We start from the raw sequence: 19,476 nt of genomic DNA on the forward strand, positions 1-19,476 counted from the left end.
CTAGATGACATCTGCTGCCACCCCCAACCTCTATTCCCTAACTCCAAGTTCTTCTTTCCAAAAATAAATTAGAAAGAGCTCAGAAATTAGTAATTAGAAAACATGAAACAAACTTTGACCTCTAGCCTTTCATAACTCTACTGCTTCTGCTTGTATTTCTTATGTATAGTGGAGAGTGTATGTACTATCTTATAAGTAAAAGGACTCCACTAAAGTCTTCCTTCACTATCTTATTGTGGCATGATTTGACCCTAGGCTCTATGCCAGATTATTCAAGCAAAGCTTAAGTCTTTGTGGTATTAACCCTATAACCCTGACCCTGTGAAATACTGCCAGGCCACAAAGGTTTTTAAACACAGGTCCAGTGATAGACTATGTGTAAGTATGGATCACTCTACCTAAGTAGAAGGAGAACTTCACTACCAGTCGGGGGGGTGGCCAGAGGAAATCATTAAAATGTCTATTAAATGTGTAGAGTACTTGCGGTCTATATCACAAGAGGGAGTTAAGATAGATGAAATTACCAAGCCTTTTGGAACATTGAATTTAAAAAAAAAAAAAGAACTTCACTTCTCTATTTCATGTAAAAGAATCATCCTTATCAATCTTCAATATCACTCAACTATTAATGTAACATTAAGATTGCCTTTATATATAGCAATTAATGCTTTATTCCTTGGATCTAACTCTTAAGTCCTCTTTTATCATTTTACTTCCCAGTAAAATCTTTGATCAAATTGCTCAATCTTACATGAAGAATGTCCCCAATAAAGCCATTGATGGTACTTTCCTCAGCTGACTCTTAACTTAAAACTGCTCTAAGAAAAATTAGGAAGGAAATTTATGCCATCTGTCCCCTGGCCTTTCCTTTAACTTTATTCTCTGTGCAGAAAAATGTCTAGCTTACCCTTTAATATGACTCCTCTATGAGATATATAATTCTGTGTGTTATTTGACTCAAGTCCTATTGCCTTGAAATTGTTTGGTATAACTGAGTTGAATATTCAAATTTTTTTTTAAAAGTCCAATAAAATCAACTCAGGGTACACTATCTATACTAATCTCTTCCAAAAATCTGATAGGAGGGAGGGACAGTGTTTTGATTTTTTTTCTTGATACTAAACTACTTCACTTCATTGTTTACTCTGGGGATTCCCTCTCATTGGAGAGACAGATTTCTGATACCTGAAATGACTGAATTCACTTAAACTCTGATTAGGTTCTCAAGCTAGTATAAAAAAGGAGATTTTAAACATAATGCAGCTAAGCACTACTGGAAACAGAGTATAACAATATATTATAGCAGTAACTATTATAGTTCAGTTACATTAAAAGAGTTTTGAAAGCAAATTTGGGGATCTGACTACAAAAGTGATAATTTACAAACAGTCAACAAGCTACTTCCCAATCACAAAGCGTCCACTAGAGTACCAGACTTGGGTCTTCTCAGATAAGTTTTTCCAGACATTCAGCATCTCCCCTATCCATCCCCACCTTCATCTCTTTCCTGCTTTCATCCTCTCAGAATAACTTCTCTCCCTTCCAAAGTATCAATTAGCTAATATGATAAACTTATCTTACTAATGGGAGAAATTTTCCCAATTCCTTTGCCACAATTAACAAGGACTTTCTATAGACAAGTTACCTGGTTTTTCAATTCAAATAAGAACACATACATTTAAAAAAACTGGTATAAAACAAAATACACAGAAAATTATTGTAAAATATCTCTGGTATTAATTGAAAAAAAAACTATGTAAGATAGAATGAAGGTCTTCAAAAAGTTATATCCTACATACAACTTTATTTTATATAATTCTTATCCATGTCTGTAAATCACATAGAGGATGGAACCACTCAATATACTATTCATTGTCTTTTGGTCAATCATTACTATCAATGCAACACTTTAGCCTATTTGTTTTCCCACTTTAGCCTATTTGTTTTCCCACTCTAGCTACCTGACTGGCCTACCACCATTTCCCAATTGTTCAAGTCTACTCTAGTACTTAAGCCACCACTGATAATTTGTTACAGAACATTTACAGCTACCATATATCTTTCTATTGTTTTTTCAATTTTGATTCTTCTGAGATTGTTTGGCTATGTGATTTAGTTACATAGAATTGCCAAGAGATTAATGATAGTAAAAAGATGGGCTTGGAGGAAGTGAGTAGGCTTGGGATCACAATTCTCCAAAGACAATTTAGCCAAGGCTCTTAAAAGGCTGATATCCTGAGAAGCAATCTGGGTTATTAGAAATATCGCTGGACATGGTAAGGGAGAATTGAGCTCAAATCCTGACCTAGTGACTCTAACACCAACTATATGCAACTTCCCCCTAATCTGTTGCGATAGTTAGAAAAGGTCAATAAATAATAAGAAACAGCTATCTGATTTGATGCCTGATTTAAAAAAACAAAGCTAAAAACCTTCCATTATTTCTACCAGGATCTTTTTCAGGAATATTATCTGGGATCAGATTATCTGTTTGAACTCAACCATACCAATCTCACGTAGAACTCCTCGGAATGGAGAGTGTTCTGGGCCTCAGGAATTCTAAGGATGTTAATGATATGCAAAAATGTGTTTCATTTTCATCTGTTCCAGTTCCAGTTTCCTAATTCAAACTACCTATGAAAGGGACTAAATAAAAAAGTCAACTGGTTTAGGACTAAACACAACTAAGTAAATAATGACAGATAGCTGCAAGATTTAGACCGCTTTTATCATGGAGGTATCTATAGGTTGTATCATTTGGGGGAGCAGAGAACCTTGTTACATTTTTTTTCTATGAAGACACTTATTGGTAATGCAAATTACCAACTGCTGCTGTCCGTAGTATAAAGGCTGTTATCCTTAAACTTTAATGCAAGCCTTGTCACAGTGATCTGGGTCTACAGAGCATTCTGATTAGATTACTATAATGTAACCACTCTACTTGAAGCTATCCTTTAAAATCCCCTGAAAGCTGAGAGGAAAATTAAGGCGATTTTTCAATATAGGCTTTTTATCTCTGAAAGTCTCTTTCCATTGTGGTTCAAAGTTTTTTGTCTGTTGACTTTCACAAGTCAGTATATAAAACCCATTATATTTGTAAATCTCTTTTGTTATTTATGAAAATCTTAACTACAAGCATACTAGTGTTATTTTAAATTGTCACCTTTATTAAGCCAATATAAACAATATTGGCATTTAATTTCTTTTTACTTCAAGCCACATCTCCTCAAGTGTTCCATTTGTTTTAAAGATAGATACTAAAATCCATGATTAGCATAGGGAAAAGAAGCAGCAAGTCCTTAATTATTGGGACAAATTGGAATAACTCACTTTCATGGTTTCTGCTTTGAGGGATCAGAGATGGTAGAAGTGAAAGTGGTTAGACAAGGTAAATAACAATAACAAAACTAACAGCTAGCATTTATATAATGTATGAAGGCTAACAAAGCGCTTTACAAATATCCTCACAAAAATCCTGGGAGGTAAGTAATATTATTATCCCTATTTTGCAAAGGAAGAAGCTGAGGCAGACAGAGATTAAGTGACTTGCCAAGGATCAAATAGTATCTGAGTTTTGAACACAGGTTGACTGTAGGTCCAGCACTCTATCCACTGTGTCACCTAGTTGTTACAAACAAGAACATTTGATGAACAAATGGCACAGTAAAATACATTGATGGGATTTTGCTCACTTTCCAACTAGGTTCTAGGATTTCATTCATTCATTCATTCATTCATTCATTCATTCGAGAAGGGAGAGTTCTATGAGTTGGTGTAGGGAAATTCCCTTGGTGGTGTAGAAATTCCCTTTACTGTTTATATGACTTGCCCATGGTCACTTGAGCTAGTATGTGTCAGAAGCAAAGCTTGAATATAGGTCTTCCTGATGCCAAGGACAGTCTAGCCCTCTATACACACTGCCTCCCAGGCTCTGGAATGTAAGGGAATTTTGTTGTTGCTGTTGTTCAGACTCGTGATTTCATTAGTGTGTTTCCTGAAGAAATGTCTACCAATGCAGATCCATAACTGTTCTACAACTTAAAGTCAGAACTGTCTGGGGGAAAATGAGTGATGAATTGACTTGCCCAAAGTCACGTTGCCAATATGTGTCAGAGATGGAACCTATACCCAGGTAACCCTGACTCTGAGGCTGGTTTTCTATCCCCTGCAACAAGCTACATTTCAAAGGGAAATATTGTATAAATGTCAAAAGCCAATCAATTAATTTTCATGAGGTAGTCACAGGAGGCAAATAGCATAAAGACCACGGATATCAAATCAAGGGACATGAGTTCAAATCTATCTTATACTTTTTTGCTACTTGTGTGGCTTGAGGGGCAAGCCACTTAACTTCTCTGGGCCTCAATATAATGGCACTGAAGGTCTGTTCCCAATGATGATCCCCAAAATGTTATTCTTTACAAGGAATAGTATGGGACTAGGTAATTAAAAAAGAAAGGATGAAAAAACAACTTTAATAATTAATATCAAGAAGGTACAGAGTGAGCAAAGGGAAATGAAAACTTACAAAAACATTAAATTTTTTTTTGGTTCCTTGAAACTAACTTTTTTGGCCTACTGATACTTTTCCTAAGTGTTCTAACTAGTAACAGCTTCCTATTTTAGTTACTACTAAAATTATTATTCTAATTTTAGTCTATGGTCATAGAATTTAGGTCATATAGAAAAACAAAATTAATAGATGAAACAGTAAAAAACCCAAGGTGCTTATTAACATAGTTTCAGTGCTTTCAAATTTTGAAGGTTTTTCAATCAGCATTTTTTCCCCCACTTAGTTCATTAAAAACAAAAAAAAAGCTCAAACCTAACACATCAGTTTGAATTTTTTGTTTTAAAAACTCGGGCAAAATGTGGATTGCTTCTCCAAAATGTTCTCAGTTTTTGGTTTGTTTAAAATCAAAACCAAACATAAACCAAAACCAGTAAACATCTACATTAATCTCAGGTGTTTATTTGTATAACTTTGGGCAAGTGACTGTAAAATGATGGAGGTTATAAAGTTATGTCAGACTATTTGTAACATCTCTTTCAGTTTAGCAGCTATGGCAAATAGACAGTTTGTGTTTACAGTAATTTCACTTTTAGCTGTTACCTTGTATGACAATATGGTGTATGAGAAAGAACAACTGTACTTTTTGGACAAAGGAGTTTGTGGACTGGCTCATTAATTGCTTTCTAGGCCTTGCTTCCCTCTTTACAACAAGGGGATAATGACATTCGTACTTGACTCATAGAACTGTGATGAGGAAATTATTCTCAACTCTGGAGTACTACCCAGGATATAAGCTTATTATTCTTGTTGCTGTTATTAAGAAAGTTGGAGATTAGAGGATTTATGTCATCATTGCTCATGTGGGTCTATTTTCTCAGCTGGATCATTCAAAATGAAAAAAATAAATTGGGAAAAAAAATAGTTCTGATAATAGAGATAATACTTAGGTCTATTCCCCAGGGAAAGTGCTTTGTAAGCTTTAAGGTGATATGTAAAAGTGAGTTGTGTACAAATTAGTGAATAACAACTATGAATTAGTAAGGCATAGTACAACATTTGACTGAAAGTCAGAAGATGCAAATCTGCTTCATAACTGGGGAGATATGTAAAGGTGGGCAAATCACTCAACCTCCCCAAAAGGTCTGCTGTCAGAATCAAATAAGATAATGCATGTGAAAGCATTGTATAAAGTATAAAATGCCATATACAGTGGCATTATTTCATCTCAGTTACATCTAGATTGCTTCATTTTTTTTCAAAGTAATTTTTGTTTAGTGCATTAATTCATGATAGCACTTTGTGGGACTGTGCTTTGATATTCTTTCTGTTCATGTTTAACCAACTTTTTCAAATACTGAAGTAGGTTCAGGATGGTTGCACTATTTTTTTCTGGATCATGAAACAATCTTATCTAAACTTATGAGTCTATGGTTGACAGTGCTGGTCAAGAATAGATGTCAAATTATATTAGTAAAAGTTTTGCAACAAATTTAAGCTACTCATGTTTTCATTTTACATCTTCCTCAAATTAATCTAAGTATTCAATAGTGTCTCCTTAAAAACTAGTCTTCAAGTTTCCTTTTGGGCAAAATTATTTCCACATACTGATTGTTTGTAAAAATTTATAAATGTATTTATGTGCAAGCTTTATTTTTTAACAATCGTAAGTACTATGAGAGTCAAAGTTTAAAAAAAAATACTTCAAACATTACCCTCTCATGATTTTGTATGATAAATTACTTTGTAGAGCAAATTTTCACAAGTGTGTTATACAAAACAGAAATAAAAGAATAAAGAATTACTCTCATGAGTGAAAACACAAAGACAAAACTCTAAATGGTCAGTTCTAAATATAATAAAATTTTATCGGGAACTGGTGTGTCATTCTGCTATGGAAATGATACCAAGTTCTGAAGGCTCTGCTAGTAGAGTACAAGTTCTTAGACCAAGCTGGCATAGACAGCTTCAAGTAAGGGCCAGTGAGAGGTTACTGTCTAAGGATTGGCTGAGCTGAGCTAAAAATTCTGAGGCTCATTACTAGAAAGCTGGTAACCAAATGATGAAGTTACGAAACAAGTTGTAAACAACTATTTAAAGCGATTTTGATTATGTGTCAAAGGAGATGCTTAAACCACCAAATCAAAGATTGTTTTTAAAATTATTATAACATATTTCTAGGACCTCTCTGTTATGTGACTGGACCTCCCAGATTTTACTGACAGGAGCAGCTACTATATAGCTAGCTATACTTTTTTTTAAATGAACTTCTGGCTTAGATTCTAGTTTAAAAAAAAATGAACACAATGGGCATGTTATGTGTCTGACCAATGCAAACAACTTTGGAATGACAATGCAGATTTAGACAACAGTGATTTCATTTATTTAGCCTTCATCTGTCCAGATCCCTAATATATCAGAACTGTTTTTACTATATAAGCTAGCTAGTTCTCACATGCCTTTTTCTCTATTTAATCAAAGGAGAGCTTAACATCTCTCAGCTGAACTGATATATTATAGAGGTCTCAGCGTATCAATTTATAGCAGGATGTCTATCATATCAAACCTGACATATTCAAATAAAGAGTCACAAGGAAATACATGTATGTATGTATAGATGTGATATCTATGTATTGATTGACAGATGACTATATATCACTGAGATGCTCTGCCCAAACTGCTAGAAAAGTTATATATAGGAAAGAAAAAAAAAAGGAAAGAGTAAAATAACCTCTTGCGTAGATGATTTTTGTGCAAAGTGGTGTTTAATGCTGAAGTCCTCTGACCTGGACCTGTGATTTCATTGCTATAGGAAGTTGTGAACTAGAATCTTTTTTCACTGATGCAGACCAGTAGCTTGTCTGAAACTTCAAGTCTTATAGAGTTGCCTGGACACACCAAGAGACTTGCCCAGGGTCAAGTAGGTATGTAAGACAAGACTTAAACCAAAGATTTTGTGATCACTAGGCCAGCATTCTCTGTCCACAAGACCATCTTGCCTCTCTTCGTGTATAAGAATATTCTATAAATATGAATAACACCAATATTTTATCATGAGCTTATGCCACAGAGCACAGGCTAACATTCTTTCCTCACTGAGAATAAGGATAGAACCTTATAAACACATTAGATATACTTTAACAATATAATATCAGGGTTTTTTAAATGGAAGTGTAACACCAACAACAATTCTACCTTGGATTTACTATACTTGAGGATTCATGCTGTGATTATGCAGCAAAAAAAATTTAATGATTAAAATTTTTTGGGGGGGCAGCTACATGGTGCAGTGGATAGAGCACCAGCCCTGAAGTCAGGAGGACCTGAGTTCAAATCCAGTTCTCAGACACATAACATTCACTAGCTGTGTGACTCTGGGCCAGTCACTTAACCTCAATTGCCTGACTAAAAATAAATAAATAAATAAAAATCCTTAAAGGGGGGGGAGTTAAAAATGTATCTTATCAAAATTCCATTCATTAGTTTCTTTTAATCCATGAAATTATAACTGAAAGGAGATCTGCTAAAAATAAATATATATTTAAAAAAAAACAGGATAGTAGCATAAAGTGGTTTGACTAGATTATTTCTAAGGTCCCTCTCAAATCTAAAAATTATATAATTCTAGATCTCTTAAAGCATCTGGAATTGCTGCAAGCACAGGAACACAAATTTAGAGTTTTGTTCTCAGACTCTCATTTTACTTTTTATAAAAAGATTTTTAAAAAGTTAAGTGTCAAAAGACAGATTCAGGAAATCATACCTAATTTAAAACAGTTAAAGCCCCTGCATTATGACAAAAGTATGAAAGAAGAAATGTCAAAGGATATTACACATATTTCCATTACAAAAAAAGGACAGCCCACCTACCTCTTCTACATTGGAAGCAGTCTTAGCAGAAGTTTCCATAAAGATAAGTCCATGTTCTCTGGCAAAAGCTTCACCTTCTTCTTTTTTAACTTCTCTTCTAGATTCTAAATCACTAAAGTTAAGGAAGAATAGGGTCAACCATTAGAATATAAGTAGTTTCATTCATGAGAAGTAAGTAGCTGGTGGGATCTACAGTTCTATGAATAGATTTTAAAAATGAATACATCAATATTTATTAAGAGCAAGGCAGCTCATATGATGCTGTGAGTGATACAAAGATGTACAAGGCACATTCCAATTTTAAAGGAATATATAATCTAATTAATACATTTTTTAAAAAACCCAGAAATTGTAGAGTTGTAAGGGATTTTAGAGATAATTTAATTCAACCTTTCTTTTTTACATGAGGAAACTGAGTTCTAGATACTAAGCGTCCTGCCCAAAAGCATTTTTGTTGAAGGATTTGAATCTGTCTTTTGACTCCAAATCATTAACCACCAACAAAAATGTTATATGGAGAAAAAAAAGTAAAAAAATGAGTATTTCCTATACAAAGTCTAGAAAAACTACCTATCTAGCTTGAGAATGCTGTTATGACAGATATAATAACCTAGAAGCATCACGGCATACTGGAGAGGACACTGGACTTCAAATCAGGAAATGGATTTAAATTTCACTGTAGATTCTTACTAGTTGTGTGATTCTGGGTAGCTTAACCTTTCTGTACCTCAATTTCCTCATCTGAAAAACAAGGGGGTTAGACCTGACAGCCTCTACGTTCCCTTCAAAATCTAAATCCATGATCCTGTGAGTTTAAATTTGCACTCCTGCTAACCTATGTTGTTGAAGTGCTAAGAAGTACAGCAAGCAAAGCAGGAAGAATAGATGAGATGCATGGGGACACGGGGTGTGTGTGTGTGTGGGGTGACTGGTGAAGAAGGAAAACTATAGAAGGAGGAAGAACAAACAGGGAGAAGAGATGTAAGGAAGGAGGGAAGAGGGAAGAGGAGATAGAAGGAAAAGGGAATGTGAGAAATGGAAGGGGATGGAGGAAAAGGGGGAAAAGAAAAAGGGAGAAAAGGAATAAGAAGGGAGAAAAAAAACACAGATGGGGAAGACAGGAAGACAGAAATAATGGACTTAAGTTAATTTACAAAATCAAAAAAACTTGGATTTAATACACCCATTACAAATCCAATCATGCACCCCTCTAGTCTACTTTGTACTCCATTACCAGATTAATTTTCTATTTAATATTTAAAAATTTTTTTTCAAATATATGTAAAAACAATAAAAAAAATGAGTTCCACCCTCTCTTCTTTCTCCCGTCCTTGAGAAGGCAAGCAATCTAATATAGGTTACATATTTGCAGTCAAGAAAAACATTATTTCGGTACTAGTCATGTTGTGAAAGAAAACACAAACCCACAAAACAAAGGAAAAAAAAGAAAGTAAAAAAAGTATGCTTCAATCTGCATTTAGACTCCATCATTTCTTTCTCTGGAACGGATAGCATTTTTTGTAAGTCCTTCAGAACTGTCTTGAATAACTGTAATGCTGAGAATAAGTCATTTACAGGGGATAATCATACATTATTGCTGTTACTGTATACAATGTTCTCATGATTCTCTTCATTTCACTTTGTATCAGTTCATGTAAGTCTTTCCAGGTTTTTCTGAGAACATCTTGCTCATCATTTCTTACAGTACAACAGTATTCCATCACAATCATGTATCACAACTTGTTTAACCATTCCCCAATTGATGGGCATTCCCCTCAATTTTTAATACTTTGCCACCACTAAAAGGAGCTGTTACAAGTATTTTGGTACATATAGGTCATTTTCCTTTTTTTTTTGTTTGTTTACCTCTTTTGGATACAGATCTAGTAGCAGTATTGCTGGGTCGAAGGGTATGCACCATTTTATAGCCCTTAGGAAAAATAGTTCTGAATTGCTCTCCAGAATGGTTGAATCAGTTCACAACATCACCAATATAAGCATCTCAGTTTTCCCATATCCCCTCCAACATCTGTCACTTTCCTGTGGGGTAGTACCTCAGAACTGTTTTAATTTGCTCTCTAATCAATAATGATTTAGAACATTAATATCTCTAATAATGACTACAGATAGCTTTGATTATTTCATCTAAAAACTGTTCATGTCCTTTGACCATTTATCAATTGGGGAATGACTTGAATTCTTATAAATTTGACTCAAGTTTTCTATATATTTGGGAAATGAGGCCTTGCCTGTGAAACTTTTTTTTTTTAAAGTTGTGATTACTGTGTATTTCCCTCCATTGTATCCCCCCCCCATTTATCCTTCTCTCTCTCTCTCTCTCTTGTTCATCCTCAAAAGTGTTTTGCTTTTGACTACTGCCTCACCCTATCCCTCCTCTTCTTTCAGCCCCGCCCTCCCCACACTCACACTCACTCTCTTTCTCTCAATTGGGGTTAAGTGACTTTCCCACGGTCACACAGCTAGTAAGTATCAAGGGTTTGGTCTGAGGCCAGATTTGACCTCAGATCCTCCTGACTTCAGGGCTGGCGCTCTATCCACTGTGCCACCTAGCTGCCCCTTCACCCACCTTCTATTATCCCTGTTCCCCCCGACTACTTTCCTGTAGGGCAAGATGGATTTCTATACCAACTGAGTTCGGATGTTACTCCTTCTCTGAGCCATTTCTGATGAGGGTAAGGTTCTAAGCACTCTCTCACTGTCCCCTCCACTGTAAAAGCTTGTTTCCCCCTCTTTTGTCACATAATTTACTCCATTCTACCCCTGTTCCCCACCCCTTCTTCCACTGCATACCTCTTTCATCCCTTCATTTTGTTTTTATAGACATCATCCTATCATATTCAACTCACACCAGTACCCTCTGTCCATGCTTATGTCTTCTAACTTCACTAATAATGAGAAAGGTCTTAGGAGTTAAGTTATAAATATCATCTTAGTGTGTAGTAAGGTAAGCAGTTTACCTTACTGAATCCCTTATGGTTTCTCTTTTCTGATGAGCTTTTTATACTTCTCTTGGATCTTGTATTCGAAAGTCAAATTTTCTATTCAGCTCTGGTCTGCAGACCACAGCTTTTCATTGAACACCCATTTTTTTCCCTTGAAGGACTTTACTTAGTTTTGCTGGGTAGGTGATTCTAGGTTGTAATTCTAGTTCCTTTGCCCTTCAGACTATCACATTTCAATCCCTCTGATCCTTTAATGTAGACGGTGTTAAATCTTGTGTGATTGTGACTGTAGCTCCATGATACCTGAAATGTTTCTTTCTGGCAGCTTACAATTTTTTCTCCTTGACTTGGAAGTTCTGGAATTTGGCTATAATATTCCTGGGAATTTTCATTTGGGGATCTCTTTCAGGAGGTGATCGGTGGACTCTTTAATTTCTATTTTATCCTCTGGTTCTAGAATATCAGGGCAGTTCCCTTTCTTGAAAAATGACTGCTAATCTCTTTTTTTCCCAGGTAGTCCAATAATTCTTAAATTATTTCTCCTTGGACTATTTTCCAGGTGAGCTTTTCCAATGAGATAGTTCACATTGTTTTCTATTTTTTCCATTCTTTTGATTTTGTTTTATTGTTTCTTGATGTCTCATGCAGTCACCTTCCACTTGCCCAATTCTAATTTTTAAAGAATTATTTTCTTCAAATTAAAGCCATCTGTAGTCATATGAAAAAATGCTCTAAATTGTTATTGATTAGAGAAATACAAATCAAAACAACTCTGAGGTACCACATCACACCTATCAGATTGGCCAACATGGCAAAACAGGAAAACGATAAATGCTGGAGAAGATGTGGGAAAATTGGAACACTAATACACTGTTTGGTGGAGTTGTGAAATGATCCAACCATTTTGGAGAAAAATTTGGAACTATGCCCAAAGGGGCTGCAAAAAATGTGCACACCCTTTGATCCAGCAATAGCACTCCTAGGGCTATATCCCAAAGAGATCAAACAAACAGGGAAAGGACCCACATGTACAAAAATATTCATAGCAGCTCTTTTTGTGGTGGCAAAGAACTGGGAATTGAGAGCATGCCCATCAATTGGGGAATGGCTGAGCAAGTTGCGGTATATGAATGTAACAGAATACTATTGTGCTGTAAGAAATGATGAACAGGCTGACTTCAGAAAAACCTGGAAAGACTTGTATGGTCTGATGCTGAGTGAAGTGAGCAGAACCAAGAGGACTTTGTACACAACAACAGCCATGTTATGTGATGACTAATATTGTTAAATTGAACCCTTCTCAGCATTACAAGGATCTAAGACATCTCCAGAGGCATTGGGATGGAAAATGCTGCCCACATCCAAAGAAAGAACTATGAAGTCGAATCGCTATCACTTATTTTTACCTTTTGTTGAGTTTCGTTTCATCTTTCTGATGGTGCCTCCTATTGGTTTTAATTTTTACTTACAACTTCACTAATGTGAAAATGTTTTAATAGGAATGTAATTGTAAAGCCTATATCGGATTGTGTGCCATCTTGGGGAGGGGGGGGAAGGGGGAGAAAAATTTTAAACTCAAAAGCATATGGAAGTGATTGTTGATAAATCAAAATAAATTAATAATATTAAAAATTAAAAAATAATAATAATAAAAAATAATTATTTTCTTCAGTGAGCTTTTGGACTTCCTTTTCCATTTGGCCAATTCTAATTCTTAAGGAGTTCTTTTCTTCAGCGTACATCTTTTTCCATTTGGCCATTTCTGCTTTTTAGGGAGTTCTCTTCAGTAGATTTTTGTGTCTTCTTTTAATATCTGGCCTATTCTGTTTTTTTTTAAGGTGTTACTTTCTTCAGTATTTTTTTGTGCCCCCTTTACCAAGCTGTTGACTCCTTTTCCCCCCAATGAGTTTCTTGTATTACTCTCATTTAATTTCCCAATTTTTCCTCTACTTCTCTTATTTGATTTTTAAAATCCTTTTTGAGCTCCTCCAAAAATTCTTTTTCGGGGGGCCTGAGACCAATTCACTTTTTTTTTTTTTAGGCTTTGGATGTAGCTGTTTTGACTTTGTTGTCTTCTGAGTTTTGTGTTAGCATAGTAACATTCTATGGTTAGGTTCTTTTTTGGTTGTTCTTGTTGTTTGCTCATTTTTCCAGCCTATTTCTGGACTTTTAACTTTTGTGTTAAAATCTGGCTATGCTTCCAGGGTAGAGGAGGCACTGTCCCAAGCTTCAGGTTTTTTTGTGCAGCTGTTTTCAAAGCTAGTTCTGGGGGTTATAAGTTTTCAGTTCTTCCAAGGTAGTATATTCTAAAGAAAGGTGTGTGTTTACCATTCTCTGGGCCTATGAGTGACCCTAAACACTTTTTCTCCATAAATGTGATCATGGTCCCTGTTCCCCTGCAGCTGCAAGCTCTAATGTGGTAGTGCTCCTGCTTGCCCTACGACTGAACCCAGGACTGGGACCTGGATCTATGTATAGGCAACACAACAGAGTGCTATACCCAGTGCCAGCCATGGGACTTCTATAATGTCCTGCTGATCACTTATCAGACCCCTTACCACCTGTGGGCTGATAGCTCTGTAGGCCACTGCTGCTGATTCAGCTGCCCCCCAAGGCCTGCTGCTAGCTCACTAGGGCATTGCCTTGTGCTGGATTGCTCTCTACTCTCACTCCAATGCTGCTTTCCTGCTGACCTTGTAGGTTGTCTGGGGCTGGAAAATTATTTCACCTCACCCTTTTGTGGGTTCTGCTGCTCCAGGATTCATTTTGAGGTGTTATTTTAAAGTTGTTCAGAAGGCAATTTGGGAGAGCAGAGGGGAGTCCCTGCTTTTTCTCTGTCATCTTGGCTCTGCAGCCCCTCCCCCACTCCCCCTGATTAATTTTCCTAAAAACAGATTTCTTGATGTCATTTGCCTGCTTAAAAACATTTAATGACTCCCACTACAGGCTCCCACTGATTACAAAATAAAGTTCAACTCCTTAGGCTGACACTCTCAAAGGCCATCCACAATATGGACCTTGTGCTTCTAGTTTTATCTTCCATTAATTCTGAATACAGACTGTTTTGTTCCAGCAACACTGACTTATTCACCACTCCCCCACCTTCTTATATGTCCATTTTTCAAGATCTAGCTTAAGTCCAACCTCATCCATGAAGCTTCCTTACCACTATGGCCTCTTCCCTCCCCCCTACCCTGCCCCCACTCAACTGGTATTACCACACACTGTCTTATAGAACCCTTTAGAAGTTTAATGTCTAAATGAGGAAATAAGAATGCATAAACAAAAATGCATGAGAAATTTCAGTCTGTGGGGTATAAGACTTAGACAAAAGGATAGTCATCAAAGGAAGTTTAAAGACAGAACTAGAATAGTTCTCCCCTACCCAGCTTACTTTTGTTTCTATTTTTCTTCTTGCCTAAATATTTTATCACTAGCTCAATCTGAACATGGTGAACAGAAGGCATTTCTCATTTCTTTTATATTACCAATTTTTCTCTGTCACCATGGTATGCATCACACCTAATTTTTACAGCTAGAGGATATTAAGACTACTTTCATTCCTCAACTTTAACTTATTACTGAGTACTTCAATACTTCTTATATAATACCTAAAAACCAATCTATTCCTATAGCTTCCTTTTAATATTTTAAAGCAACCCCTTTTTTAGCTTTTGACAATGTTAAACATCTTTATTCTTTCTAGGTTCTTATTTTAATAATTTTTCTCTACAACTGGACTAAAATGCTATAGAATGGGGGGGGGACACACGAGCTTTCTCATCTGTCACTTTGACTAGGTCATTGCCCCCTCTCAAATCCTTCGTTGGCTCCCTACTGCTTTCTGTATCTAATTCAAAGTCACTCTTCATTTTCACATCCACCTCCAATTGACCCTTTCTAATAATCACCTAATTTATCTCTCTGTTCTTTTTCAGCCAGCCTCTGCTCTAGTCATATCTCTATTCTTTTAACCCTTATATCCTATATTCTAGTTGTCTTTAAACTTCTTTTGGTCTCTAGAGCAAAATAGCAAATGTCATAGTGACTTCAATTCCTAGGTATACACAGCAATAACCAGGAAATACATTTTATTATCTAAGCAATATCATATCACTTTGCCTGCCAAAAAACAGCCTTTAATGACAATGAAAATACTACTTTCCAAACACTCTACCAATATATTATTTATTGCTGATATTATCAAACAGGAAAAAAGGTATTGTTTACATTCAGTTTGCAATTATTTGTTAGTTTCACAGTCTTTACTACAGTTATTTATATTTGAACAAGGGCATTTTATTCAACTAAAGAAAAAGCATCAGATATGCTCTCCAATTTTCAGTAGTGTGGAAACAAACCCTTCTAGAAATACTGTGGTTTTGTGCAACATTCAGCTGTTTCAGTAAGCTTCGATTTCCTTATGCCACCCTAAATATATGTTCACTGAACAATGTACTATCTTAACACGTGAAAATCATACAGCATGGATTTGTAACAAAAGAAAGACTTACAACAAGAACAAAAGGCAGATCTGGGTAAAGTGAACTAGGATTTGTAGGTAAAGGGCAAAAAATCAACTAGGCCTTAAGAAATTAAACAGATTGAATTCCTAAGGTTATAAGAAAAAATACTTGTTAAGCTGAACCAAAGGTAATGAATGAGACTACTAACTGGAAAAATTCAATAAGCATAGCTAAGGTTAAAATATACTTCAGAGGAACATTTAAAGCACTGAGCCAGAAAAAAAAATTATACAAGAAAAAACCTTTTATCAACCTTTTTCCTCATATGAACTTCCCAAAGGCATATCAATATCAAGTTTTAAAAAAAGCTTTACTCGTATTTTGTTTTTATGTTATATTTACAAATTACTTTTGTAATAATAATTATTGCTGTTGTTCAGTCGTGTCCAACTATAACCTCTTTCTGAGGTATCTTGGCAAAAATTAGAGTGGTTTGCCATTTCCAGCTCACTTTACAGATGAGGAAACTGAGGCAAACAGAGTTACTTGCCCAAAAGAGCTAATAAGTGTCTGAGGTCAGATATGAACTCAGGAAGATGAGTCTTCCTGACTTCAGGCCTGGCCACCTAGCTGCCTCTTAAACTAAAGGAAAGCTAATAATAAAGAAATTCATCTGAAAATGTATACAGCATATTTCACACCTGTAGCACCTTTCCTGCTTCTATTAAAAAAAAAGTGACCAGAAATCTTTTTTCTCCCTCCCATTCCTTACCCCATTAGAAAAAGGAAAAATAAAAACAAATTTCTTATAACAAATATGCATGATCAAGCAAAACAAATTCCCTCAATGGCTGTATACAAAAATTTAAATGTCTAACTGCATTCCAATTCTGTCACACCTCTGGTAACTGATAGTATATTTCATCAGGTCCTCTGGTATAACAAAAAGCCACTGTATTGTTCGTAATTCTTAGAGACTTCAAAGTGGTGGGGTGTTTTTTTTGTTTTTTTATAGTGATATATAATTGTATGTTCTTCTGCTTCTGGCCATTTCATTTTTTATTAGTTTATAGATGTCCTCAGTATTGTTCATTTTTATCATATTGATGGTATAGTGTAATCTGTTCTTCATTTTTCATCAGATATGTTTTCTGATTTCACATACCATATCCCTAGATTTTTTGACACCCTCTTAGCCTCAAGGTTTTTGCTATTATAAAAAGAGATGCCACAATTTTTTTTTTGTACATAAAGGAGCTTTTCCTTTCTTTGATCTCCTTTGGGGATAGGCAGTGGTACAGCTGGTTCAAAGGGATTAAAAACTTTTTGTATATAACTACAAATTGCTTTCCATAATGGTTGTACCCATTCATAGGTCCACCAACACTGCATCAATGTACCTTGCTTTTCCCACAGCTCCTCCAACATTTCTCATTTTCAATTGTTGCCATCTTTGCTACTCTGATGACTATGAGGCAGAAGCTCAGAATTGCTTTAATATGTACTTCTCTAATTAGCAGTGATAGAGTGAACTTTTTTTCCCCTTATGACTATAGAAAGCCTAGATTTCTTCCCTTGCAAACTGTCTGTTCATATCCTTAGACCATTTATCAATAAAAAAATGGCTTTTTCTTATATATCTGTATTACACATATATAATATATATGTACATATTATATACATATATAATACATATATAATACACACACGCACACACATATCTTGGAAATAAGACCTCTATCAGAGAAACATGTTGCAAACATTTCCCCCCCAGTTAACTACTTACCTTTTAATTTAAAAACTTTTATGTAACTGAAATTATTCCTTTTCTCTTCTGTGATCCTCTAATCCTTTTTTGATCATAAACTTTTCTCCTATGTATACATTTCATAGGTAGTTTTTTCCATGTTTCTCTTAACATGTTTATATATAGCCTTTTATATTTAGGTCACATAATTATTTGGAGCTTATGTCTGTATGAGGTGTAAGGTGTTGATCTAAATCAAATTTCTTTCATATGACTATCCAATTTTACCCACAGTTTTTGTCAAGTAATTCAGGGCTTACTTAACACGATGCCCGGTACATGGCAGGCACTTAACAAACGTACTTGACTGACCTGTAGTAAAGTTTGAAAAGCTATTTTTTTAAGAAAGTAGATTAGCAATAAAGAAGTTATTTATAGACTCTCCTCACTATAACAGTAAACTCCCTCAATTATAAGCAATAATTTGGAAAAGATTTTAGCTAAGGTAGCCTGGTAGAGATGCTGAATATAAGCTCTTCAGCAGCAGTTTCCAGTAAGATATATCCCCACAAAAAGCAACATCCAGAGTCTGAAACTAAGGAAGATGGTGACCAAGAAATTTAGCAAACAGAAGATGAAAAATATGGAAAGAAGGTCTGCACTGTGCAAAGTAGCTGTAGTGAAAGGAATAAAAATCTGATGTAGTACTTTGTCATGACCAATGTTTTCAAAAATGCTTCTACCAATAGTGTCAGAATGTCATTGTTGTTGTTGTTGTTGTTGCCTGTTACTACTATGCTAGCAAAGATAAAAGTCAAGACCCAATCCTAGCCACGTTTGTGGCAAACATGCTGTTTGTAGCAAAGGCAGATCATTTAATCATTATGGATTTTCATACTTCTCCTTTTCAGGACTTTTGGATGTTCAAGAACCTAACTTGCATTATGATCCAGCCCATTTTGAAGAGGCAAAAGTAGAATTCACTAACTAGAAAGCCTATATTATTCTAGAACCTGATGCTGGTGGAATTGGGTATTGGCTGAATATGGACTTGGATCTGACTGACAATGAGCTTCAATAAAATAGAAAATGGCACTGGTGAGAAATGCCAAGGTCTAAAAAGACATTAACATAAACCAATACTTGTGATACTATCATACCATAAATACCTGGAGCCATCAAAATTTACTACATCCGTATCTACAAAATGTTTCCTGATTCAAACAGGTCTTCTATTAACAAGGCCTGCTTTGAAGTCACAGTCAGTCAAAATATACCAATTTAGGATGACAAAATGAAACACTATCCACAAACACAGGTGACTACTATCTTCATGACCCTTTCAGAGGCCATCAAGACAAAACATGATGCAGAATCTTTCTTTTATCCATTCACCTACATATATAACAGATATAACTATTTAACATTTCAGGCTTTCTTTTCCCCCAAACCAATTACTAACTTAATATTGAGCAAGCTGTGTAAAAGATGCAGCTGGCTGTCCTCAAGTATCACTCTTTTTTTTTCCCACCCGGTCACATCAGGCTTATTGGAGCTGATCTTGTCTTGGATGTAGGCCAAATGTTGGCATTCCCATAAGCCCCTCCACAAAAGCACATTGAGGCTTTTTAAAAATTGCTTCAGGCCTTCATTAGTTTAAGTGAGCCTTGAAACACTAATTGCAATTTTGTGGAAAGTAGACCTGGCACAGCAGCAACTTCTATAGTAGTACAGTTTTTTCTTTTTTCAGGGGCATACAAACTGAAAATATATACAAACTCAACAACATCACAAAAACTCCAACTGACTGTTCCTCGCAAACTATAGCAAGAATCTCAAGTTACTTCAGAAATACTGTTCTTGAGTATGGAGTGCAATGAAAAGCAGGAACAGGGAGCCTTCCAACACAAGGAAGCTGTG

The 19,476-nt window shown here is 35.5% G+C and overlaps 1 protein-coding gene across 1 annotated transcript in view; it reads right to left on the reverse strand.

Annotated features, from left to right (window-relative positions):
- RAB2A (RAB2A, member RAS oncogene family) overlaps positions 1-19,476 on the reverse strand; it is a 123,181-nt gene that overhangs the window by 24,097 nt on the left and 79,608 nt on the right. Inside the window, exon 6 of the mRNA XM_021005895.2 lies at positions 8,381-8,492. Coding sequence (XP_020861554.1) covers positions 8,381-8,492 — 112 coding nt within the window. The remainder of the gene's footprint in view (positions 1-8,380; positions 8,493-19,476) is intronic.

This window comes from Phascolarctos cinereus, unplaced genomic scaffold, assembly GCF_003287225.1.
Source record: "Phascolarctos cinereus isolate Bilbo 61053 unplaced genomic scaffold, phaCin_HiC Scaffold_4;HRSCAF=312, whole genome shotgun sequence".
Taxonomy (NCBI): Eukaryota; Metazoa; Chordata; class Mammalia; order Diprotodontia; family Phascolarctidae; genus Phascolarctos; species Phascolarctos cinereus.